Source organism: Phacochoerus africanus, chromosome 13, assembly GCF_016906955.1.
Source record: "Phacochoerus africanus isolate WHEZ1 chromosome 13, ROS_Pafr_v1, whole genome shotgun sequence".
In the NCBI taxonomy this organism is placed as follows: Eukaryota; Metazoa; Chordata; class Mammalia; order Artiodactyla; family Suidae; genus Phacochoerus; species Phacochoerus africanus.
This window is the reverse complement of record NC_062556.1, coordinates 66,818,797-66,843,270: the sequence shown is the minus strand read 5'-3', so window position 1 is coordinate 66,843,270 and position 24,474 is coordinate 66,818,797. Positions and strand designations below refer to the sequence as shown.

The following is a 24,474-nucleotide window of genomic DNA, read 5'->3' as shown; positions in this document are numbered from 1 at the left end:
CTAAAATATCAATATTGTTACCTGGATGGATGGTTCTTTTTCAAGTGTTCATGCAGCATATCCCAATTTTCTTTCTCTTTTTTTTAATCTTTCCAATTTTCTATAATGGACACAGATTGCTTTAGGGCTAAATATTTAAGGAACTTGACGGGTTTCATTTCTTTTATTTATTTCTTTACTTATTTATTTTAGGGCCGCACTTGAGGCATACGGACATTCCCAAGCTAAGGGTTGAATTGCAGCTACAGCTGGCGCCCTACACCACAGCCACAGCAGTGTGGGATCCGAGCCGGATCTGCAACCTACACCACACCTTGTGGCAACACCGGATGGTTAACCCACTGAGCAAGGCCAGGGATCGAACCTGCATCCTCATAGACATTATGTTGGCTTCTCAACCTGCTGAGCCACAACAGGAACTCCAGGGTCAACTTCTTTTAGACACCAAACGTTTCCCTGGGTCTCACTAAATCCCTTAGTTTGTTCAAAGACGCCCACATCTCTAATGTTCAAAGTCATCCCATGAACAAGCAATTATCGAAACAAGCTTTTAGGACAGTTTCATGGACAGTGACAACGTATTCAATGATGCCCAAATCTCTTGGTGCGGGGGAGGGAGTGGAGTTGGGGTACCTAGTTCTCGAAGGCAAGTCAGAGGCAATGACTCAGTGATCTCATGACCCCCCAGAGGTCACAAAGAACCCAGGCCCATGCTCTTGGGCTTGATGGGTGACCATCACACAACCTGTTAGGAAATGTCATTAGACCATCACCATCTGGCTTTTAAGCAAACCTTTCTGGCAAATTCCTTAAAACACTCATCTACTAAAGCAATGCACTCAATCTACGTTTTCTTTTTCCACGTCTCTAACCTGCGATGGGCAGGTTAGAGGAACCCAGGGCTTTCCGCCAGTGTTGTCATCTCCCCTGGATCACACACCATGATGTGTGCTATGAGCTTATCCTCAAAGAAAAGCACTTCCCTGAGATTCTGCTACATGTCCTGTTGCCCAAAGCAAATGGTATTTCATGTGGTCCTTCAGCAGCCTCAAGCTGTGAGTAAAATATAAGGGAGAAAGGATATCATAACGGGAAGCTTTACCCAAAGGTTCTGCTTTGGGGACCAAAAATGAAAACTTCCTGTAACAATTTCTTGACTACAAATTTCCAAATGCTATACCACAAGGAGAATAAATACCATTCTGACTTGTTTCATTTCCACCGTCAGATGAAGCTTTGCAAAGGAGGGGAAAATGTGGGCAGAAGGGCAAAGAATAGAAAATTTATCATTTGCAGGGAACTAATTAGAACAAGGTCCAAATGGAATGTCTTGGCAGCTCTCTGCTTAGAATGTCATATGTTACTCAAAAACAGTACTTAAGTGCAGATCTGTGTGCCAAGGACAGCAAGAAGATACTCGTTGGCTTGCTCTCTTGAATATTCGTCTTAGATGTGATATTAAAATATTCTATTTCTGAGGTTATGAGAATATTATTCAACTGGCTGACTCTGTTAAAAGATCAAGAAAATATAGAATGCATAAGACCTTTGGTAATGTATCATTTTGAAATTCTGTCCTTGCAAAGTGTTCTCCGTCATTAGATAGCCTAAAACCCCACAAATGATGCAACTGGAGGTGAGTGGATGCTTAGAATCAAGTGATTCCTTGAAGGTACCACAAGTGGATCAATGAACAGAACAGGTCTATTCACTCTTTACCCTGACATATGCAGGAAACTCACCAGCTGCCGTGGTGGTCGTGGAAACCCCAGCCCCAGCTTTAAAGAAATTTACCATCTCTGAGGCAGACAGGAGCCATAAAATGATAACCAATGATAGATAAACAGGAGAAATACTAACACCCGCACCAAACAGTGCTGTGAGTGCTAGGAAAACTTTAATATAACCTTGGATGTTTTCAAAGCATCTTCATCCATCATCGAAAGAAATGAGGTCACAGCACTTCCAAGCTAGTATTTTATTTGAATTTTTTCCTTCCTCCCAGCTTTTTACCCACAGCTGAATCTATTTCCAAATCCCCTGATACATGGTCAGGATTCAACCAAAGTACAGTGCACGGAAATCAAGGTCTAGACTATTTTTCTCAAAAGCTAAAATTAATTGTGGCTATTTTAACTAGTTTCCAATTACAGTTAAACACACACACACACACACACAATTTCCTATCTTAACCACTTTAAGGGTATAGTTCAGCAGTGTCAAGAATAGTCACATAGATCTCCGGAACTTTCTCAACTTGCAAAACTACAACCATATGGCCATGAAGTAACGATCCCCCCCCCCCCCCCAGTCCTTGGCAATCACCATTCTACTTTGTCTCTCTGAATGGGGTTACTCCTGATACTTCATGTACGTAGATTCATACCCAGTGGTCTTTTTGTAACTGGTTTATTTCGCTTAGCATCACGTCCTCAAGGCTCGTCCATGGTGTAGCATTTGACAGGACTTCCCTCCTCTTGAGACTGAATAATATCCCACAGTATGTAACGTATACACCACGTATTATCCACTCATCCATCAACACACGTCTGGGTTGCTGCTGCCCACTGGCTATTGTGACTAGCACTGTTTAAAGACAGGTGAACAGACATCTCTTCAAAAGCCTGCTTTCAGTGCTTTGGGGTATATATCCAGAACTGGGATTGCTGGATCACATGGCAATTCTATGTTTCATTTTTTTGAGGGCTTATTGTCATCTTTTCCAGAGTGGGTGTCATTTTAGTTTCCAACAATACACAAGGGTGTTCATTCCACCACATCCTCACCAACAATTGTCATATTCTGGTTTCTTGATAGCAACGGTCCTAGTGGGTGGGAGGTAATATCTCCCTATGGTTTGGATTTGCATCTCTCTAATGATTAGTAATGTTCTTGGCCCAACTGCTGCAAGCCTGAGAGGATGCTGGGAGAGCAGCGGAGGCTTCTTTTTTCAACCTGGACCAATACATCAAAAGAATGGATATTTGCCAGCCTCAGAGCGAAAGAGGTTGGGAGGTATGACACGCTGACGTTCAAGCCAGTGCTCTCCCATTATGGAGTCCTTGAAAAATGCTGGGGGAGGAAGGAAAATTACTCAAAACCAACCCACCTCCTACAGTTCACTTGATTGCAACAGCCAGGATTTTTCATTGACTATGACGTTGCATGCTACAGCTCTCATTATAATCATGTGCACGTGATTGAAGGGAGTCGTCTGTGATGAAGTCCCTCCGTCTACCAGCCAAACATCCTACACTGGGATCCAAAGGAACTAGAGCAGGAAACTAGGTACCTACATTGCACATCTAGAAGTCACAGCAGCCAATGGCCCAACCATTGCTCAAATGTTTCATCATGTAACCAGCTATAAGCAGAGGTTGAGCTGTATCTCCGTGGTGCTCATATGTTGAGCCCTCGATACCCAGTGACCTTATTTGGAAACTGGGTCTCTGCAACTGATCAAGTGAGGATGGGGTCATTAGGACAAGCCCTAAACCAGCATGACCATAGCCTTATAAAAGGAACTGGACAAACACACAGAGAGAGAATGCCAGGGGAAGATGACAGCAGAGGTTGGCAGAGCTAACACCTACAAGCCAAAGAAAACCACAGACGGCCGGCAACTCAGCAGAGCTGGTGGAGAGGCATCCGAAAGACTCTCCTTCACAGCCTCCGAAGGAATCCACCCTGCCACAGCCTCGTCTCAGACTTCTAGCCTCCAGAACTATGAGACCATCCACTTTGGCTGTTTAAGCTATCAGCTCTTGCAAGCTGATACATTAGATTTGAACAAATGTCAAGTTGACTTGTTCAGTGATGCAGTAGCCCAGGAAAACTGACTACAACTAAAGCATCACCTCAACGCCAAGGCACAATGTGTGGCCAGTAGGACTTAGAAACGTCCCTGAGGGAGTTCCCGTCGTGGCGCAGTGGTTAACGAATCCGACTAGGAACCATGAGGTTGCGGGTTCGGTCCCTGCCCTTGCTCAGTGGGTTAACGATCTGGCGTTGCCATGAGCTGTGGTGTAGGTTGCAGACGCGGCTCGAATCCCACGTTGCTGTGACTCTGGCGTAGGCCAGTGGCTACAGCTCCGATTCGACCCCTAGCCTGGGAACCTCCATATGCCGCGGGAGCGGCCCAAAGAAATAGCAAAAAGACCAAAAAAAGAAACGTCCCTAATGGCCTCTGGGGCTCATGTGGTACCAGCCACAGAGCAGAGGAACCTGCTTTCATCTAGAACCTTGTGTACCATGAAACAATGACCAAAAACCAAAGCAACTCCCCAGGGTCCTTGGTAAAGCATTTTTGGAGCCAAACAGAGGGCAAAAATAAGTTTGGAAGCTATGCAATGTGGCTCATACCCACATAAATCTCTCTTCTAAACAGCCTCAACTGGCAGGATGCCTAAGGGCTGCTGGCAGTGGCTGGGTTTCTGTTGAACCAGTTTTCTGGAGAAAATTACAACTTTATTTTCTAAGCCGGACATGTACGTTTCTGGAGCTTCAAAGGAGAAGGCAGCTGTGAGCGCTGACAGAGGAAGCCCCCCTTAGAGAATCTACCCTTGGAATGGAAGGAAAAGAAATCACCTTGCCATTAGAGGCTTGGAAAGTTCACAGGGAACCTACCTGGATAGGTGAGCTGTTAAACACACCCAAAACCCAGTTAATAAAAAGAAAGTCATTCTTGGCACTTATTACAAAACCAGACATTCCATTCAACAGCTCCGATAAAATATGTCATCTTAGTACTTATGACAATGACTGGATCAGGCGACGGCATGATACACAGTGAACGCTACTACGCAAGTCCTGTTTCGACTCAGAGATTCAGCATGTGCTATAACCACTGCATAGCCCTAGCCTTTTTTTTTTTTTTTAAACCATTGGAATTCTCGTAGTCTATCAAATAAAAGCAAGCCCATGAATCACAGGATTTTTTTTTTATTGTAGTTGATTTATAACGCTGTCAATGCCTGCTGTACAGCAAAGTGACCCAGTCACGCATATACATACACATTCTTTTCTTCATATTATCTTCTATCATGTTCTATCACATGTGATTGGATATAGTTTCCTGTGCTGAACAGCAGGACCTCATTGCTTATCCATTCTAAATAGAATAGTTTGCACCTACTAACCCCAAACTCCCAGGATTTATGTGTGAATAAAAAGCATTTTGGGTGGTGCCTGCATGTGAAGCCATGTCCCGTCGGAGATGGAATTAAGTGGTGGTGGAGGGGGGGCGTCAGAGGGGAGGCTGCAGGGGTGGAAGTGAAGGAAGAGGAGGACGAGCCTAAGTCTTAGGAGATGGGAACCTGGGAGCCCAGGCCTGGTCACCTTGATTGTCTCTCTGGGGCGCAAGCTGGGCTTCTCACCAGAAACAGGGTGCCTGGCTCTTCTCTGGATGCCCTGTGGACTGGTCTCTACAGGCCGCTCCCCTTGGCCCCGTTGTTCATGGACCTTTGGTTCAGCGACAGGAGACCAGATGGAGATGGGTGGTCAGGGAGACAGGTGGGGGATTCACCACCCACCCCTCCCCTCTGGTTCCCTCCCGGCCCGGGCAACAGCCATCAGCCCTGATGGCCGGTCCTTCCCGCATGGCCACAGCCTGAGACCCATCCCCTCTCCCTGCCCCTTCAAGACCAAGGATGAACCAGCTCGTGGGGCCGCAACAGTACAGAGCTGACAAGGTCTCTAATAGCCACCGTGGGACCCCGGAAAGCAGTGACCAGGGGTGCGCCTGGTCACTGCAGCCAGGATGTTCCAGGGACCAGGTAAGATCCCCGTTTGTAAATTTACAGTGTGACTACCTCTGCTGTGGTGGATTTTTTCCAGTCTTAACTGCCTTGACCTGGAAACAGGGGTTTTACAGAGATTTACATGAGATTTACATGAGGTCGTCAAGGTGGGCCCTAGTCCCGTAGGACCACTGTCCTTATGAAAAGGGAAGTTTGGAGACAGACCCCCACACAGGGGGGAGGCCACACGAACACGAGGGCAGAGATCCAGACACCGTGCCTCCCAGCCAAGGAACACCCCCGGACATGCCCGCAAGTCCCCAGAGGCTGGGAGAGGCCTGAGCAGATTCTCTCTCAGGAGCCAACCTGCCAACACCCTGAGTTCTGCCTTCCAGCCGCCAGAACAGGGGTAGGATGTTGCTGCAGCAGCCCCGAGAAACGCACACAGATTGTAACCACGAAAAAGGCAGCCTTTTGATACCCTAATGACTCAACAAGGGCTCTTGGGTCTTGCTTTTCAATACGTGAGACCATCAGTCAGCCTTCAACGTGGAGCGAAGGGCGCTGAGCACTCGAGTTCTGTTTGTGGACAGAAACGCATCCTGACAAATGACCTTGGGCCATGATGTGACAGTCAAGCACTTGGAATGCAAGGACAAGCTGACGCAAGACACCCCCTTTCCTTTCTGAGGGGTGTGCAGAGTCATCTGAAGACCCACTTCCGGGGGGCGGGTTGAACAGTCACCACTGGATGACGGGGAGATGGAAATGCTGTGATAAATATAATTTTCCTGCTATAAATGGAAAGCAAGCCATCGACCTCCAGTTGATGCTCCCAGGTTGTCCAATCTACATAATCACCGTGCATCTCGGCGGCTCATTTACGGAGAAACGGAGTCTTCTCTGTGATTAAAAACGAGGCTGCGCCTTTTATGAGCAACATCAGCAAGGTGCCTTTCACATTGGCTAAAGGATGTTTCTAGCACAAGAGTTGTCAAAGAAAGGCCAGCTCATGTCCTCGACCTCAGTGGCAGTCCAGAGCCACGTGGTGTGTAGCTAAGGACAGGCTGTGTCCCCCGCCTCTAGGTGCTCCCCTCCCAGGTGCTGCCAACTCCTAGCAATTCTCCCTCCTCCATCCCCTTGCATCTGGCAGCTCCCTGCACCGCATCTGGGGCCCTTATCAGTCACCACTGTGTGTCTATGACATTGGGAGGCCCTCTAGTCACGGGGCTTTCCTCCTGCCTGCTCAACTCTGTTCATCCATCCTACCCACTTAAGAGCACGTGTCATGGGCATCTGTCTCAAGGACCAACACAACTAGGTTGTCCTCTCTAAGGGCTCCCGATGGCCATGGACCATCTAAGGAGAGCAGGGTTTAAGTACAGGGAGGTGCTAGGCCAGGACCTGGGGTCCCTGTCCCCAGCTCTATGACCTAGATCAAGCCCCTTCTGCCCTCTACACCTCAGCGGGGTCATTCATGCCTACCTCACAGAGTCACTGATCAGCTGTCACAGGAGAATTCTAAGTAAGGATTTAGCACAATGTCTGGCACCCAGCAAGGGATTTTTAAAAAGGTGGCCATGATTCTTGTTCCTGTCCTTATCAGCAGCACCTTGCTGTGCATGTCCACAAACACTGGTGGGGACACATAGCGTGTTTCCAAGGCTACAGGCCATGAAATAACACCAGTGCCCCCGAATTCCACTGTGCCTATCAAGTCTGGCTTCCTGTTTGTATAAATGAGGAAAAAGAAACCCACAACACTCTCGCTCACGGCTATTGTCTTAGACTCTTAGAATGGCTTTTACACAATCATTTTCTCTACAAAGGCCACACTGATCAAATCATTCCACTATCTTTTTCAGATGATGAAACCATTATGTCCAACTCTTATGTTCAAACTGATGAGAGAGAGCAAATAAGCGAATCCTAAAAAATACAACAGCGGATATTTTAAAAATCAGTCCGACTGTAAGTTAGACGTTTCCTATTAACACTCAAACACAGGGGCATCAAGCCAGCTAAGCACTCCTTTCAAAGGAGCCCAGAGCCTGCACGGCAAAGACCTGCCCTATGGGCTCCTGAACCCCTCCCTCCACCTCAAAACCCTACATCCACCTGTGCCAGAGGGATGCGAGGTTCTCCCAGGTACCTCCTGGCTCTGGGGAAAAGGAGAGGCTTTGGGCTAAGTAAATGGAAGAGACCAACAATTTGGTGAAGCCAAGATGCACAGAAAATGTTTAAGCTACAAGCACAGCCCCCACTCAACGGTGGAACTCCCAGAACGGGTGCTCAGAGAAGCTACAGATACGTGCGACCAAAGAGAAGCCACGGTGCTTGACACAAGTTGAGACATCTGAGACGTCTTCACGTCTGTCCAAGTGGCCCTTCGTTCTTAAGAGACTTTGGAAAGCCCCCCAGGACACGCATCTCTATTTCAGGAAAGACTTGAGCGAGAGACTAACCAGAAAGCCAGGGCACGGGGGAGGGGGAGGAGAGGAATTAATACCACCTGACACAAGCATGCTTTTTTTTTTTTTTTCGTCCAAGTGATTTCATATGCTTTCTTTTGTTCCTTTTCGCCTACCTGAATGCTCTACAATGAAAGCACAGTCTGGATGCCGTTTATGAACAAGAAGGAAAGCAGAGGTGAGCATGAAAGGAAGAGAAAAACAGACTGGCTCGTATGAGACTCCCATCTGAAGCCAGGATTCTTCTGCACGGTGTTTTCACAAAAGGTATTTCACCTGGGCTTCACCTCAACCCCCTCAAGGACGTGCTGCCCAGATTCGCAGGCGAGGCAACAGGCTGAAAATGGTCATCTGGTCACCCAGAGCCACGCAGCTAGGAAGCCATGAAGCCCCAATCCCTGGCCCTGGATCCCCCCTTGAACCACGGTTTCTTACCATCAAGACAGTTTATTATCTCCACTCCAAAGAGGGAGGGAGGAAAGCAGCTTCTCCAACTCCCTACGTTTCCGAAGAATATTGGCCCATTTAGTGTCTGATACAGACATTCTCAATTACAGCCTATTCTTTGTTATTTATTAGTTTCTACGGAGGGCCCCTTTTCAGGGAGAAAATAGCAAACAGCTGTTGGAGAATTCCTGCCATCACGTCAGCGCTCCAGACATGACTTTGATCAAGGGTCTACACTGAAGTTGAACGGGGCGCACAGACGCTGGGGCCAACGTTCAAGTTCTCCTCTTGGCTTCCAAGGAACCCGAAAGGGAGGCTCACAGCATTCCGCTGAAATGATTTATGGAAAAAAAATTTTATCTATTAAAATAGCCTTTAAATTTAACCTCCTGAGACCAGACTCAGACGGACCATTTATCATTCAAGTTAAACAAAACACAGAAAGGACTATGGAGAGCTGAGTGGACATAAATACTATTTCAGAAACTACGAATCAAAAGAGCCAAAAGCAACACTGATAAGGGGGAAGAAATACTGGCTTATTTTTAAAAAGCTGAGTGAACTTGTGAAATTCCTTCCCCTCGTTCTGGTTCAAACTACAGCTGCTTAGGAGGCAGTTACTACTGCGTTGGGCACATGCATCTCCCGTCTAGTTTTCAATGGTCGATTAATTTTTATTTAGGCGTCGGTATCACCGCCCCCATCTTATGTGCATTTCATGCAAACAAAGAAAATAAAGGAGGCTTGAACTCAAACCTGCCTTCTAAGATCACAGGACACAGCCAGCCACAGGGAACGCGCCCACTGCCAGGCACTTGTGATTTCCAGGGGAGTGAGAAGCAGAACACTTATGAAAAAGGAAAATACTTATTCCCCCCCGCCCCCAACCCCACGATCTCTGGTTAAATGTACATTCTGCCTCTTTAGGGAGGAAGAGCCAAAGCCAAAGCAAAAGAAAGATATATAGTGGCTTATCCAAAAAGTGATCTTCTAAGTTGGCTGAAACGGCAATTAAAAAGGGAAACAGAATCATTCAAATGAGACAAAGACGGAGGAACGGACCGTGCTTTTCGGAAGACACAGCTGCTGTGGGTGAGCCCCAGCCCAGCTCCAAGCCATCAGCCTCTGCTTTTCAGCCATAAACTGAGGCTCCCCAGAAGGACTTTTAAAAAGTCCAACGTCTACTACACCCTTTCTTCTGAGCACAAGCTTATGAAGACAAGTTTTTAATTCTCCAACCATTTAAGCCCTTTTGTAGACCCACCCAGCACTTGGAGGAATAAGCCCTGGATTGGTGTCAAGCCCAGGTTTTGATGACAAAGAAATTAAACTGATGCTTTATTCCAAAAGGTGAGAAATTGAAATTATGTGCCATCATGTGTGGACTGACCGCGCGAGACTCCTAATTAGGTCGCAGAGATATCTGCACTCAGTAAAACAACTTTGCAGTCTTTTATTATGACATGCAAGCGAATTCTTTTTCTTAAAAATTGTAGATGTCTGTTTTCAACAAACTTGTTTATTTCCTGCTAATAATGTGTTGTCTAGAAAATATGTGATTTCTTTCCATCTTCTACCTCTGATTTGCAAGTGGCATATCGTCTGGCACAATTTAGTTTGGTGAGATTTACCATAAGCAGTGTTTCATACCAGACGCTTATTCCTCTGCCCCAAATTTGTCTGAGCACTTACTAGTTATGTAGTTAGTAGTTACTATGTCTGATTAGACTTTGGGGGCTTTTGGCATTTTTTAAGATCAAAAACCTCTTCTCTGAAAGAGTTTACCATCTGCCTGAGTAAACACAGTCATAAAAAGATGATGCATCAACAAAGATCCATCAACACAGGGTCCCAACTTCCAAAAAGAGAAGGGGGGGGGGGCAGAAGCCTGTCATGTCAATGTCATCTGGACCAGTTTGCAGATGGGCAAACTGAGTCTCAGCAGGGTTATAAGGGAACCAATTAGGGAGAGAGGAGAGATTAGAGCCTATGATTCAAAGTCTAATTAGAGGTACAGACAAGGGGAACTCTGAGAGAGCGCCTCCAGCAAGGGAGGATGGATGGTTGGTGGGATCTTGATAAGTTTGTCAGTGGAGGTTGGGTGGTGCTAAGAAATGGGAAAAATCCCAGAGCAGCCTGGAGGTGATGGAGTGGTACCTTACGTCTGGGTGGCTTGAAAGCAAGTTTGAAAAGATCAGTGGGGAGTTCCCGTAGTGGCTCAGTGATTAATGAACCCAACTAGGAACCATGAGGTGGCAGATTCGATCCTGGGCCTCACTCAGTGGACTAAGGATCCGGCATTGCCGTGACCTGTGGTGTAGGTCGCAGACGTGGCTCGGATCCCACGTTGCTGTGGCTCTGGCGTAGGCCAGTGGCTGCAGCTCTGATTAGACCCTTAGCCTGGGAACTTCCATATGCCGCAGGTGTGGCCCTAAAAAGACAAAAGACCAAAAAAAAGAAAGAAAGAAAGAAAGAAAAGATCAATGGGGCAACACAGGGACCCACTGAGCCCCTAAGGGGCAGCAGCTCAGCGAAGGGAAGGTGGACAATGCTGGGCTCATGAGGGCTGGAGTCCAAGCCCAGTGCCTCCTAACACTGTGCCAGTGTGATAAAGCGGTCCCTCCCCATGGGTGCCTGCCCCTTCAAGAAGGGACAGCACCAAGCACCTTTCAACGTTTCAAAGAGGCAAAGGACTGAACATGGGTGTGGGCGGTCGGTCACAGGTGACGGCACCTGCTGGGTCCAGGTGTAGAATCCGATGACGAATGAGAACAAAAGAGGCCGTGGCCCCACTGAGTGCCCATTCTACCTGCCGGGGGGGCAGGGGGCCAAAAAATAAGCATGTCAACAAGCCAGAGTGTTTTGGGGCATGAGATGCGAACGCAGAGGAGGAACCGTCCAGGATGGCGGGAGAGAGTAAACTAAGAAACCTGCTCGGGATCTTCAGGCAGCCGGGAGCTGTAAAGGCTTCTGGGAAAAGCGATGACGAGGCACCAACCCAAGAAGGACAGGAGGACAACTTGCCGGGATGGCTGTGGCGGACACAGGGAAGCGGGGCTCGGCGCCCAGAGGCGCCACGACCCTCCTGCTGGCTCCTCAACCAGTGCCAGGCACCTTCTCCTCACCTGTGAGCACCTTTTCCCCTGCGTCTTCACCAGGGCAGGGGAGCACAAGACGGCTCGGTCTCAGGTCCTCTGCTCTTCCCAGGGGCGCCTCGCTAATGAAAACGCAGAAACCGGATCAACGCTTGCGAAGAAACCATCTGCCTCTTTCTACAACTCTTAGGAGGGAAGAGTGTTTGTTTACCAGCAGGGTCAGGAGGACAGGACACTTAAAACCTTCCTAGGAAACTGGGGAGCTGCGGCAGGGGCGGGGGGCGGGGGGGAGTCTGTTAACCCTTTCAGATCTGCAGGACTCACGGTTTTACAACCTCTGGTTGGAAGGGAAAACTGCATCTATCAAAACCACAGCATGGGGCTTGTTGGCACAGCATTTTCCACGTGAAGATGACAAAAAGGCCAGGTGAGAACTTAGATATTGCTTTTTGAACTTTCAACGCCAGAGAGGAAATACCTCAAGAGATGGTCCAAGTTCAAGAGCAAAGGTGATGGTGGACCGAGCTATGGGTTTGAAAAGTCAAGACGCTCACTGCTCAAGGCTTTTCAAGGATTCAATAAAACTTCATTGGAGGTTATAAGTAATGACGAAGGCCGGTTTGCTCCTATCTGTGCGGAAAGTGTTTGGGGAATACGCGTTTAAAAAGACAACTTGGAGTTCCTACTGTGGCTCAGCGGTAATGAACCCGACTAATAACCATGAGGACGTGGGTGTGATCCCTGGCTTTGCTCAGTGGGTTAAGGATCTGGCGTTTCCGGGATCCCTAGCCTGGCAACCTCCACATGCAACTGGTGTGGCCCTAAAGAAAAAAAAAATTATGAAATGGGACGACTTTGCCTTCATCCATCCTCTAAAACACAAGGATCAGGAAAAGATCAAGAAACTCAGTCACCCAAGGAAAGACATGGTCCATGGAAAAAATGTTCCCCAAGGGAAGCTCTAAGGACTTCTGGCCAAGTGCCTGCTCATCTGTGTGGCAGGCAGTGAGAATCAGCCATGAGAATTCATCCTTATGGGCCGCCCAATCCAAGGACGTGTGGGCAAGGGACCCACGTCCAGGCTCAGACACTTGGCCTTGATGAATCTGCTGCAGAAACGTTCTGGAGCAAGGTTTCAAGTGGTTAAGGGGAGCTGGGTCTCTCGAAATCCTATGTCCCCACCCCCGCTCCAGTCCTGAGCCCCGGGGCTGAGTCACCACCGGCCAGCCTGATGCCTCCCAGCTGTGCGGAGGCCTGGCCGCTTCTGTGTTCTCCAAAGAGCACAAGGTAGCAATTTAGGATCAGCTTAGTCAATAAAAAATGCTGATAGTTGCCTTTCCACAGGCAGTTATGGAAAACATCTGTTGCCCAGGAGTTGCGAAGGAACATTCTGACCCCACTTGAAAAATAAAAAATTAAATATGAATGGATGAGGCAAGTCAGTAACATTAATTCTACTTGCAAGATACATGCATTCTAATATTCTGTCAGCAAACACTTAATGAGCATGTACTACATGCTAAGTGCTGGGGGCGAGACAGCAAGGTAAGGTCCCAGCCCCGAGAAGCCAGCAGTAAAGTGGCAAATGCACAACAGATTATGTGCCAAGGGGAGTTCCCTGGTGGTTTAGTTGTAGGACTTGGTACTTTCACCACTGTGGCCCAGGTTCAATCCCTGGCCTGGTAACCAAGATTCCACATCAAGCTGCTACATGGCCAAAAAAAAATTATGTGCCAAAAGCTGTTCCAAATTCTTTATTTGTATCAATTCTTTTATTCTCATAAAATGAGTAGTTTATGATTCATCTCATTTTACAGAGGACAAAACAGAAATACAGGGAGATTAAGTACCTTGCCTAAGGTGATCGGATAGGAGAAACTGGGATTTAAACCTATATGGTCCAGCTCTACCCTGACAGATCTATAAGCCAAGAGGTCTGAAGGAGGGAAGAAAAAGCCCCAGCCACTGCCTCAAGGAGTTAGTTAGCATCTGGGTAAAACAGGTAGGGTCTCTAAGGGTGAATAAGAGTTTACAAGGGGGGGGGAAGGGAGATAGGCTCCTTCAGGCATACGAGTTACAAATGCAAAGCACAGACATCAGAAACTATCAAGGAAAATCCTTTGAAAAGATGCAAACACGCTTCTATTCCTGCTTCTTGGGAGTTCCTACATAGGTCCTAGCTAAACCGTAGCTAGGAATGGAGTTTCAACATACTTTGGTTTAGACCAAAGTATGAACTGCAAGTGACTCCAGTACAGCACTTTGTAGTTCAGACACACAACAGCAGCACTGGGTGGCACCTCAGCGCCAACCACCCAACACCATTTAACAGAACGTGTTGCTTAGAGACTTGGGTTCAGAAGTCCTCACCGGTACCAAAGAGGAAAACACTGAAACAAAATAACCTCACCAAACCAGTCTGGCCAGGAGGAGACAAAACTGGGAGGGGAAGCGGGGGGACACGTTTCCAGAAGGCCTGATTCTAATAGGCTGGCAGAGGCACCCCTCAACTTATTGTTACAGTTTCAGCAGGTGAGCAGTGGCTTTGTCGCCCAGCATACCCAGAAGCTCCCAAGTCCTTGAGCGGGAGGAATTCCACAACGAGAAAATTAGAAAGATACAGAGGTGGTCGGCACGGTGCAATAAATTGGCAGGTTTCAACAGAGCTATTCTGAGGTTTATCTTCCCTGAGACGCTTAATAGTAATTCACACTCTCTGAACAATCGTCTTTGAAATGAGCAAGATTTAGGGCATCATATCACCTCAATGATGAAAAATGATGGGTTACAGACGTTAATGCCGACGGTTAAGTTTCAGCCGCTTCGCCAACAGGAATGATAGACGGCTCGTCTCCACTTTAACAACAGGTTAGGTTCCAGAGTTTGTTTATGATTCGGCTGTTCGGAATTTCAGAGTTATTCGCCCTCCCCCAAGCCACCCCCCAATATAAGCGATGCTTAGTACCCGAGACAGAACACAGAAAAAAGCCAGTGTGCTGTGCATCGATGGCTCAGACGTCTTGGAAGACACAGTGCAGAGTTCTAGAAGGCTGGACACACACGTCTGGGCTCGGCTGCCATGGGAACAAATCTTCCATCCACACAACTGGTGGTGGGTCCCCAACCTCTACAGCAGTTGGATTTTGGGAAGGAGGCTGGGGAGAAGGATGAGGGAGGCCTGGAGGCAGGGACTCTGAGGAAAAATAGCAGAACCAGGGGGTGCACAGCTGCAGCTGATGTCGAGGCCAAGGCCACTGTTGCTTCTTCTCTGCCAGCTCCTAGACACCCCTTCTCTCCTCCCCTTGGCCCCAGCAATGAGGCCTCTTCAATTCTAGGGCTGCCATGCTATAGGCTGGGATCAGGCCTTGACTACACCCCACCCCCACCTGCCACCCACAAGCATGGTTCCTGGGGCGACAGTTTCTAGGGCTTTGGGGTTGGCAGAGCAAGGAAGTGTATATGCGTATACTGCAGACTTTTCAACGTGTGAATCCCAGCCTGCCACTCCCCAGCTCCCAGACCTCGCAACAGGACAACAGCCACACAGCTCTTTCGTGGTTTTCTCAGGATTTTTCTTGCCAGTAACCTAGAGAAGTGGGGTTGCACACACACGCATCAATGCTGAGGAATTGCTTGCAATGAGTGAATTCACCTGAGATCCAGCCCTAAGCCCACAGTTCCCTCCAATCCAAATACAGAAGTAACGCATACATAGGCATATACACAAACATATACCCAGAAAGTCGGACTAAAATGCAAGTGACGCCCACTGATATCACTACACGCGCTTCACGCATAAATCAAAAAATCAGCTTGGCACCAGCGTGGGCTTTTCTGGCTGAGTGTCAGGAGGGAGGTGCTGAAGACACAGACCCCATCCTGCCACTGCAGTCACCGAAACACAAGAAAGAAATGAACCTCCCGATGCCAAAGGCTGCCCCCTCACGAGTTCACAGATACACCCCCCTCCCCAACTTACTGGAACTTCAAAAGCCTCCTGGGTGTCATCCAGCATCTGGATTTTGATGGACATGAGTTTTCCTGAAGGCGTCGGGGGCGGCTTCTGTCCATGTTCCAAGGTACTGATCCCCGAATTCTCTGGGGCCCCCAGTCTCGATCCTGGAGTTGGCCTCTGCTCTATTTCTCCCATGATGAAAGCAGATTATATATTATCTGCAAGAAGCAGAGAGAAAGAATACATCAGAAGGGGAGATGCACAGAAGCCAGCTTGGTAACATCTGTCCTTTTCTGTCCTCAGAAACATGTGTCCATTTTCCCAAAGCACCCGAGGGCCCCCCGACCCCGGCCGCTGCGCAGCGATCACACAAGGTGAGGCTCCCATCATTCACAAACAATGTCACCTTTAGCCATCCATGCAAGGCATGCAAATATGTGTGCATATTTTAGCCCTCATACTTTTCCATAGTTTATCCTCTTCTAGCTTTATAGTCAGCTCTTAATTATTCATACGAGAGATTCAGTGGTGTTCAACATATTATTCAGGGTTGATGATGAACCAGGCACCACTTTTCCCCCAGTTTCCAGTCTGCTGGGGAGATAATGAGCAGTGCCTACTCCGTATCATTAGCATCCATTAGCTACCTTGTCTGATTCCGGGAACAGACTAGTAATGGGCATATTATCCAGATAACCAGATAAAACATACATTGTGGCTCTCACGTTTATAACCTGGTTGAGGAAACTAAACACACACCCCAACACAGGCAGCTTAGGGTCCTTTCTCAAGTTCGTCCGCTGGTTTCCATGACGATTACCTCCTAATTAACTTCTTTCCTGCCACTCCCTCCCCCAGTTCCCCCTTTCCCAGGAAACCACTCTACATGTGACAGTATCAACAATGTTACTTTGTTGCACGAAATAAAGCACAATCAATCTTTCCCCTAGAAATAGCTCCCTTTGCTTTCACGAACCCCACCCCCTGCCACCCCAACTTCTCCGTCTCCTCCTCCTGCCTCTGTCTCCCTTCCGGGCTTCGCGTGTGTCCTCCCTGTGGCTCAGTGTTCGGATTCTTTTTCTACCTAGAAACTCAGAAAACTCCAGGTGTGGCTTTAGAGCTCTGTTCACGTGTCACGTCCTGACAACCAGACGGAGCTTAGATACCGCTGCCCCCTCTGTGCACAAGAGCCTGGGTCGAGCCCCCACACATGTGCCCGTTCCCCTCGCCCATGACATCGCAACCACCCTAAAGCAGGAACCAAATCTTCATTCTTCTGTGCATCCCAGCACCTACAAAGGCACAACGCCTGGCCCCGGGCAGAGTTCAGTAATGGCTGCCTCAAAAGTGGATTATGCATAACAGGTGCATGACAAGCCACTCTAAGTACTGGTCGTCTATTAAGTGCTTCAAAAGCACAAGGATGAGATGTGAGGTACAACGGCTAAAAAAAAAAAAAAAAAGGAAAAAAAATGGAAGAGAGCTTCCACCATGGAGAAGGTAGGAACAGATTCAGTTGAGTCTCAAATGTCAGGTCCTACCTGGAGCCAGAAACACACAAAGAGAAGGAAGTTCAGGGAAGCAAAATGGCACCAACAAAGCTACGGGGCAGACGTCAGGTGGCATATAGGAAGATGAGTGTAAATCAACACTGCAGAGTCGGTCAGAGATGCACTGGGGAACTAGGTTAGAATCAGACCACAAGGGACCGTTTGGGAAATGTGGTCTTTCCCTGCATAAGAATAATGACAACAGGAGTTCCCGTTGTGGCGCAGCGGTTAACAAATCCGACTAGGAACCATGAGGTTGCGGGTTCGATCCCTGGCCTTGCTCAATGGGTTAAGGATCCGGCGTTGCTGTGAGCTGTGGTGTGGGTCGAAGACGCGGCTCCGATCCCACGTTGCTGTGGCTCTGGTGTAGGCAGGTGGCTACAGCTCTGATTAGACCTCTAGCCTGGGAACCTCCATATGCCGCGGGTGTGGCCCTAGAAAAGACAAATAATAATAATAATAATGACAACAAAAGGAAAACTAGCAAAATGAAGAGAATATATGCTAATGGGCTGGAAAAGGAGACAGGATGGAGAAGGTAGGGGGAGTCCAGTTCCCAAGCTATTCCACCAGTTCATGCTTGAGGGGTGACTTGAACAGCAGCAAGGGAAATAAAAAGATGAGGCTATAAAACCTACTTTCATGGAAAAATTAACCTGGTGTTGTCAATGGTTAGCGACTGAGACGGAGATTAAAGTTAACAATGGCCAGAAAGTTTCACAGCGGGGCAGATGGGAACTCAAAACATAAATCCAGCCAAGAGTTGTGAGCATCCAAGGAATGTCCCGGGAGTATCTAAGGAACGCTGGCAGGTCATGAATGGGTATCCACAACTGATGCTTGATAACGGAAGTGGTGAATCCAGTAATGAAACACAGCCTCCTACACTGACAGGTCTAATGAACCTAAAAGCCTCCTATTTACAAGTATCAACCCATGCTCTAGTCTGACTCTACCTCCCTAACTTCCTCTGACTTCTGAATTTCTTAAGCAACAGTCAAAATAAAGGAGATTAGCATGTCTTTCCTAGTGGCACATTCTTATTAACAGGATCATTCCAGACTCAAGGTGAAGAGCTGTCTGTGCAACTCCTTTCTTATTTGGATGGATCTGAAGCGTTAGTTAAAAAGAAATAAAAAGTACAACCAAAAACAGCAACATTTTTGGAGTTCCCGTCGTGGCTCAGTGGTTCATGAATCCGACTAGGAACCATGAGGTTGCGGGTTCGATCCCTGGCCTCGCTCAGTGGGTTAAGGATCCGGTGTTGCCATGAGCTGTGGTGTAGGTCGCAGATGTGGCTCGGATTTGGCGTGGCTGTGGTGTGGACTGGCAGCTACAGGTCCGATTAGACCCCTAGCCTGGGAATCTTCATATGCCATGGGTGTGGCCCTGGCACTTCATATGTCATGGGTGTGACAAAAAAAAAAAAAAAAGGAACACTTTTCACTGGCAGGGAAAAGAAAAAACTAGAGTTGTCAGTTTCTCAGCTTAAAGACTTCCTCTTGGAATTCACCCAAAAGCAATAAGGAGAACATACACAAAAATGCAAACACCATCCCAGGGGACCCTAGAAGATACCTGTAACTCCCAACCACAAAATGCAAGACAGAGTTGCCCAACTGCAGTGAAGGTCAGACAGAGGAGAAGGTTCTGCCCCTGGCTGCAGAGCCCTGCTCCCCAGAGAGGCACGATATCCAGCCACAAACCCAGCAACGACTTTCTGAAAAGAAGGGCAACAGATACACAGGTAGCAGGAAGGGTGGAACTGAACGAGAAACAGCACAGGTGAGCCATGTTAGCAGGAAGCAAGCAGTCCACTGCAGAGGCAAGATGAAAAAGAGAGACCTCTGCCAGGAACGCAGCCAGGCCCAGCAAGCAAGAGAAAAACACACATGGAAAGGGTTACACACACACACCCTTGGGTCACAAGAATTCCCACTGGCAAGGGATATGGCACTGTTTCCTGCTTCTGCAAATAGCTCCTGCATAAGGAACTTGCCCAATAACAAAAGACCTTTACAAAGATGCTGCAAGAAGAGAAAAATGACAATGGGAATGACAGATGAAAAAGAGCTGCCAAAGCAAGAAACTGTTGCCCAAACATATTGTCATTAAAATTAACGCAACACTGAAATAATTGAGTCTGTCTACAAAAACAGAAGCAGATTTATGAGAGTTCTAGAAGCATGAGAAGGACATAATATTAAGGCATAAGGGCAGACCTCAGGGTGAAAAAAAAACAGCAGAAGGAATAAAAACATCACTGCTATAGAGGGAAAGTTTGTGTCCCCCCCAAATTTATACACTTTGACTTCATCCCCAGCATGGTGGCATTTGGAGGCGGGGTCTTCAGGAGGTTATTAGATGGCGAGGGTGAAGCCCTCGTGAATGGCATTAGGAGCCTTACGATAGGGACCCAGAAAGCTCTCTGGTCCCTTCCATCACGTGGGGAAACGTAACACACAAGATGACAGTCTGCGAACCAGCAAGTGGGTCCTCGCTAGACACCAAATCCACTGGCCCTTGCTCTCGGATTCTCCAACCTCCAGGACTGTAAAAGATAAATTTCTGTCATTTTCCTGTTTTTAGTACCTTGTCTTAAGTCGGTTTGGGCTGCTTTCACAGTCACCAAAATGGGAACAGCTGATAGGAACTACGCACGAGTGACAATATGAGAGTCTTGAGGGGAAAGTGGAGACGAGCCAGCAGAAGACCAAAACCAGAAAAATGAGAAATACAGAAGACAATCCGAGGTGATGCAATACACCCCTAACAGGTGACCCGAAAGAGAAAGAAAACTAAATAACAAGGAAAAACATGTAAGGTACAATTCAGGAAAACATGTCAAAATAAATATTCTCCATGATAAATGAACATACCACATCCCAGAAATAATTAAAATGCTCAACACCAAAATGTTTTCTGTATCATCAACTGATCTTCAAAAATTAAGAACGAACCATTTGAGCCTCTAGGCAAAAAGTTAAAAAAAAAAAAATACAAGGGGACAAAAGTTCACTTAACCACAGCAATATTCAATGCTTAAATGACCAAAATGTCCTCAAAGAAATAAAAGATGAAAGAGAATTTGAAATCTAGCTGAACTTTCATTCAAACATTCTAAACAGTCAAGAACTCAAGCTCTTTGGGGAGAAGCTCTTAGAGAGTAAACAGCAAAAGTTTCTATTATGGCTCAGCAGGTTAAGAACTCAACTAGTATCCCTAAGGACGCGGGTTCGATCTCTGGCCCCACTCAATGGGTTAAGGATCCGGTGTTGCCGCGAGCTGTGGGGTAGGTCATAGATGCAGCTTGTATTCAGCATTGCCGTGGCTGTGGTGTAGGCCGGCAGCTGTGGCTCTGATTCAACCCCTAGTCTGGGAACCTCCATACGCCACAGGTGAGGCTCTAAAAAAACAAAAGAGAGTAAGTGTCAAAGCAAGAAGCAGAGTGGTAAAACTAGGAAAAACAGTTATTGGTAAACTTAAAGTCCACTTATGCCATAAGAGAAAAGCTAAAATCACTCACAACTGCAGAATATAATTCTTGACAATGTAGAAATAATGTAACGAAAAATTGGCAGAGGAAGGAGCTGAGATGGCAAGAGGCTTGTAGGTTAACTGTTACCATAGGTTTTAAACCTGATAATAAAAAGAATTTAAATCTCTAAAGATATATAAGTGGTTAATAAGCACATAAAATATGCTCGACACTTTTCCTTACTAGGAAATGCAAATTACATCCACCATGAGACAGTATTTCACAGCCACTCAGATGGACGGTAACACGCATTACTGAGAGTGGGAAAAAAGTGGAATTCTCATACATTGACAGTGGGAATACAAAAAGATGCAGACTCTGGAGACTATTTTGGAAGTTTCTTAAAATTTAATCATAACAGTATCGAGGTTTCTTAAACTAAATATAGTTACCCTATGATCCAGCAATCCCACTTCTGGGCATCTATCCAGAGAAAATGATAACTCAAAAAGATATATGCACCCCTGTGTTCACAGCAGCCTATTTACAATAGGAAGACATGGAAGCGACCTCAATGCCCATTGACAGAGGAATGGAGTAAGAAGATGTGGTGCATATACACAGTGGACTACTACTCAGCCATCAAAAAGAATGACACAGTGCCATTTGCAGTGACATGAGGGACCTAGAGATTATCATACTAAGTCGGCCAGAGAAAGACAAATCTCGCATGAGATCATTTATATGTGGATCTGAAAAAAATGATACAAACAAGCCTCTTTACAGAAACAGACTCATAGACATAGGAAAAAAAACATGATTACCGAAGGGGAAGTTTCAATCAGGAGTTTAGGATTAACCAGACACACTGCTTTATGTGGAATAGACAACCAGCAAGGACCTCCTGTATAGCACAGGGAGCTACACTAAATATCTTGTAATAGCCTAGAAGGGAAAAGAATCTGAAAAAGAATACATATATGTATCTATCTACACATACAGCGGAATCATTTTGCTGTACATGTGAAACTCACAGGACATTGTAAATTAACTACACTTCATTTAAAAAAATAACTTAGCCTACAACCCAGCGATTGGGTTTTCCTAGTGACTCGATACTTAGGCATCTCCCCGAGACAGATGAAAATGCATGTCTTCACAAAGACCTGTGTATGGAGATGTTCAGAGCTAAAAAGAGCCAACAAGTGCAAATAATCCATCACCCAGTGAATGGATGAACAAAATGCAGTATATCCATACACGGCACTATTATCCATCGATAAAAGGAAATGAAGTGCAGATACACGCTACAACAGAGATCAACCCCCAAAACATTTTGCTAAGAAGCCAGATGCAAAAGACTGCATAGCAAATGATGCTACTTATATGAAACTATGCAGAAAAGGCCCATCCAGACAGCAAGAGATTGCGGGGGGCAGCTGGAATTGCCAGCCTGAGGCACGGAGTTCTTTTTGCAGGTGATGCCAACTTTCTGAAACGAGCGGTCACAAAACTCTGTAAATTTACTGTAACCCTCTGAACTGGACCCTTCAAAGACGTCAAAGGTGTGATATGCCAATTATGAGGACACACACGAATATTCCTGGAAAGGTGGAGGAATCATGGGTAGGAGAGCTGACTATACTGTGGCAGCCAATCTGGTTACAGAGGGAAGGAGGCCTCAAAATGTGCTTTTCACTGTACACTTTTTGGGATCTTTTAAATTTTGTACCATATACATCTTACCCATTCAGAGAAAAAAAAATTTATCAGACAATTGTTAAATTTTCATTTTCTAAAAGGAGAGGATTCTGGAGCTCCTGCTGTGGGGCAGGGAGTTAAGAATCCGACCACAGCAGCTCAGGTCACTGAGGTGGTACGGGTTCGATCCCAGCCCAGCGCTGGGGATAAATACGGACCCAGTGTTGCCGCAGCTGCAAGTGGGTACAGGGGGTACAAGTCGCAGCTGTGGCTCGGATCCAGTCCCTAAAGGGTGGGATCCTATCTTCCTCGCAACGGCTGAGAGCAGGAAATCTAACAAGATGAAATCACAGCGAACAAGGGAGCCAATTATCAAGCAAAACAGACTAATGTGGAGGAACCTTGGCAAGAGTTTTTCCTTCCAGTTTTAAATGTAAGCTACTTAAAAATTCCAGGTTAAAAAAAATTCACAGAAAGTCAATCATTTACAGGAGTGGCCCAAGACATGGACTGGCAGGAAGCTCCAGGGCCGGGTCGGAGAGCTGCTGGAGCCCTGAGCGCTTCCCACCAAGGGTGGGGGAGCCTGCGTTTGCCAATCCTGGGGGAACAGAGATGGACCATGTGAGACTCCACGGGGGCAAAGGGTGACGGATGTGTTGTCTGCACCAGCGCAGTTCACTGGGGCTTCGCTGCCGAGTGACAGGGCCACCTTATGCTCCTGTCCCCAGGGGAGCCACAGGCCAGGGCGGGAGGAGACACCCCAGAAAGAAGGAGGTGGCCCCAAAGCTCCTCCAGAGCACTGATGAGGGGTTTCGAGAAAATTCCAAAGCAGCTCTCTGTGTGCATTGATTTGCTTATTTCAAAAAAAAAAAAAAAAAAGTCTGGGAGCCAAAGTAGCCACCGCAGCTGTTTTGTATTAAGCAGACGCTTCAAACAGGCAGAGGAGGGACTGTTAGGCCTGTTTCGTCATTTGGGAGAAGGGGACCAGGACATGAACTCCTAGCACTTCACCCGCTGAGTAAGGACAAGAGAAGTGAACCACAGGAACCTGATGAGAGGATTTCTCCACTGTCTTGCCTCTCCAACCCCTAGTGGGAAAAGAATTAAACAGGCTCTCGTAAATACCTCTAACAAATCTCCGCCAAGTGCTCCAAGGAAAGCTCAGAGGAGAAATTTTCTTACGTTGTAGAGGTTACTTCCAGGCCAGTTTTCAACACGTCCCTTTCCTCCTCAAAAAGTCAGCGTCTAATCGATACCAAGATAAATGGGAAAACTCCCTGCTGGGCATTGCGATGGCTTTTGCCCCGATTTTTTCCCTTGGAAGAAAACCCTGTTTTCTAATCCAACTGGGCTGTGCTCAGCACGCCTGCATTTTCCGGGCGTTGTGCTTTTGCTGTTCTGTGTCTTCCCCCTACCACAGTCTTTATCAGCTCCAATGTCACCTCCTCCAAAAAGCCTTCTCTGGGCTGCTTTTTCAGGAGGAAAAAAACAAAAAAACAAAAACGTACTTTATTATTCCTGGGATTTGGCTTCTATTTGGTGTATATATCGCACTTGCTTTGCAGGGACTTTCTCCTCTTTTCCTGCACTGCGTGTGAACTAGATTGCAAGTCCAGAGGGGCAGGAGGGGTCTGGCTGCGTTACCTGGGGAGTGTGACATGTTCCTCCTGTCCCAGGGTGAGAGCCCATCCAGACTGAAGGCTGGGAGAACTCCAGGCAGTCTAGGCTCCACTATAGGGCGGCGCGTTCCCGGAAGATGGAGAGAAAGCTGACCACCAGCTCCAGGGCTTCTTAAAATAGGGCCGCAAACCCACAGCATCAGCACCACCGGAGGGCTCATTAGCAATGCAAATTGTCCCTCTAGGCACAGGCCCGCGGAATCAGAAAGGCGAGGATTGGGCCCAAATCTGGGATTTAACGAGCCACTCAGGAGATCCAGGTGCAGGCGCCAGCCAGCCCGAGACCCAGACCGACCTCTGCTTCCCAGGGTCCCAAATGAGGACCAGCCAAGGTCAGTAAACCCACCTGACTCAAATCAG

At 47.2% G+C, this 24,474-nt stretch overlaps 1 protein-coding gene across 1 annotated transcript in view; it reads right to left on the bottom strand.

The window, feature by feature from the left end:
• The window catches only part of FARP1 (FERM, ARH/RhoGEF and pleckstrin domain protein 1), a 310,977-nt gene that overhangs the window by 224,338 nt on the left and 62,165 nt on the right, over positions 1–24,474 (bottom strand). Inside the window, exon 2 of the mRNA XM_047756233.1 lies at positions 15,731–15,924. Coding sequence (XP_047612189.1) covers positions 15,731–15,901 — 171 coding nt within the window. The 5' untranslated portion in view covers positions 15,902–15,924. The remainder of the gene's footprint in view (positions 1–15,730; positions 15,925–24,474) is intronic.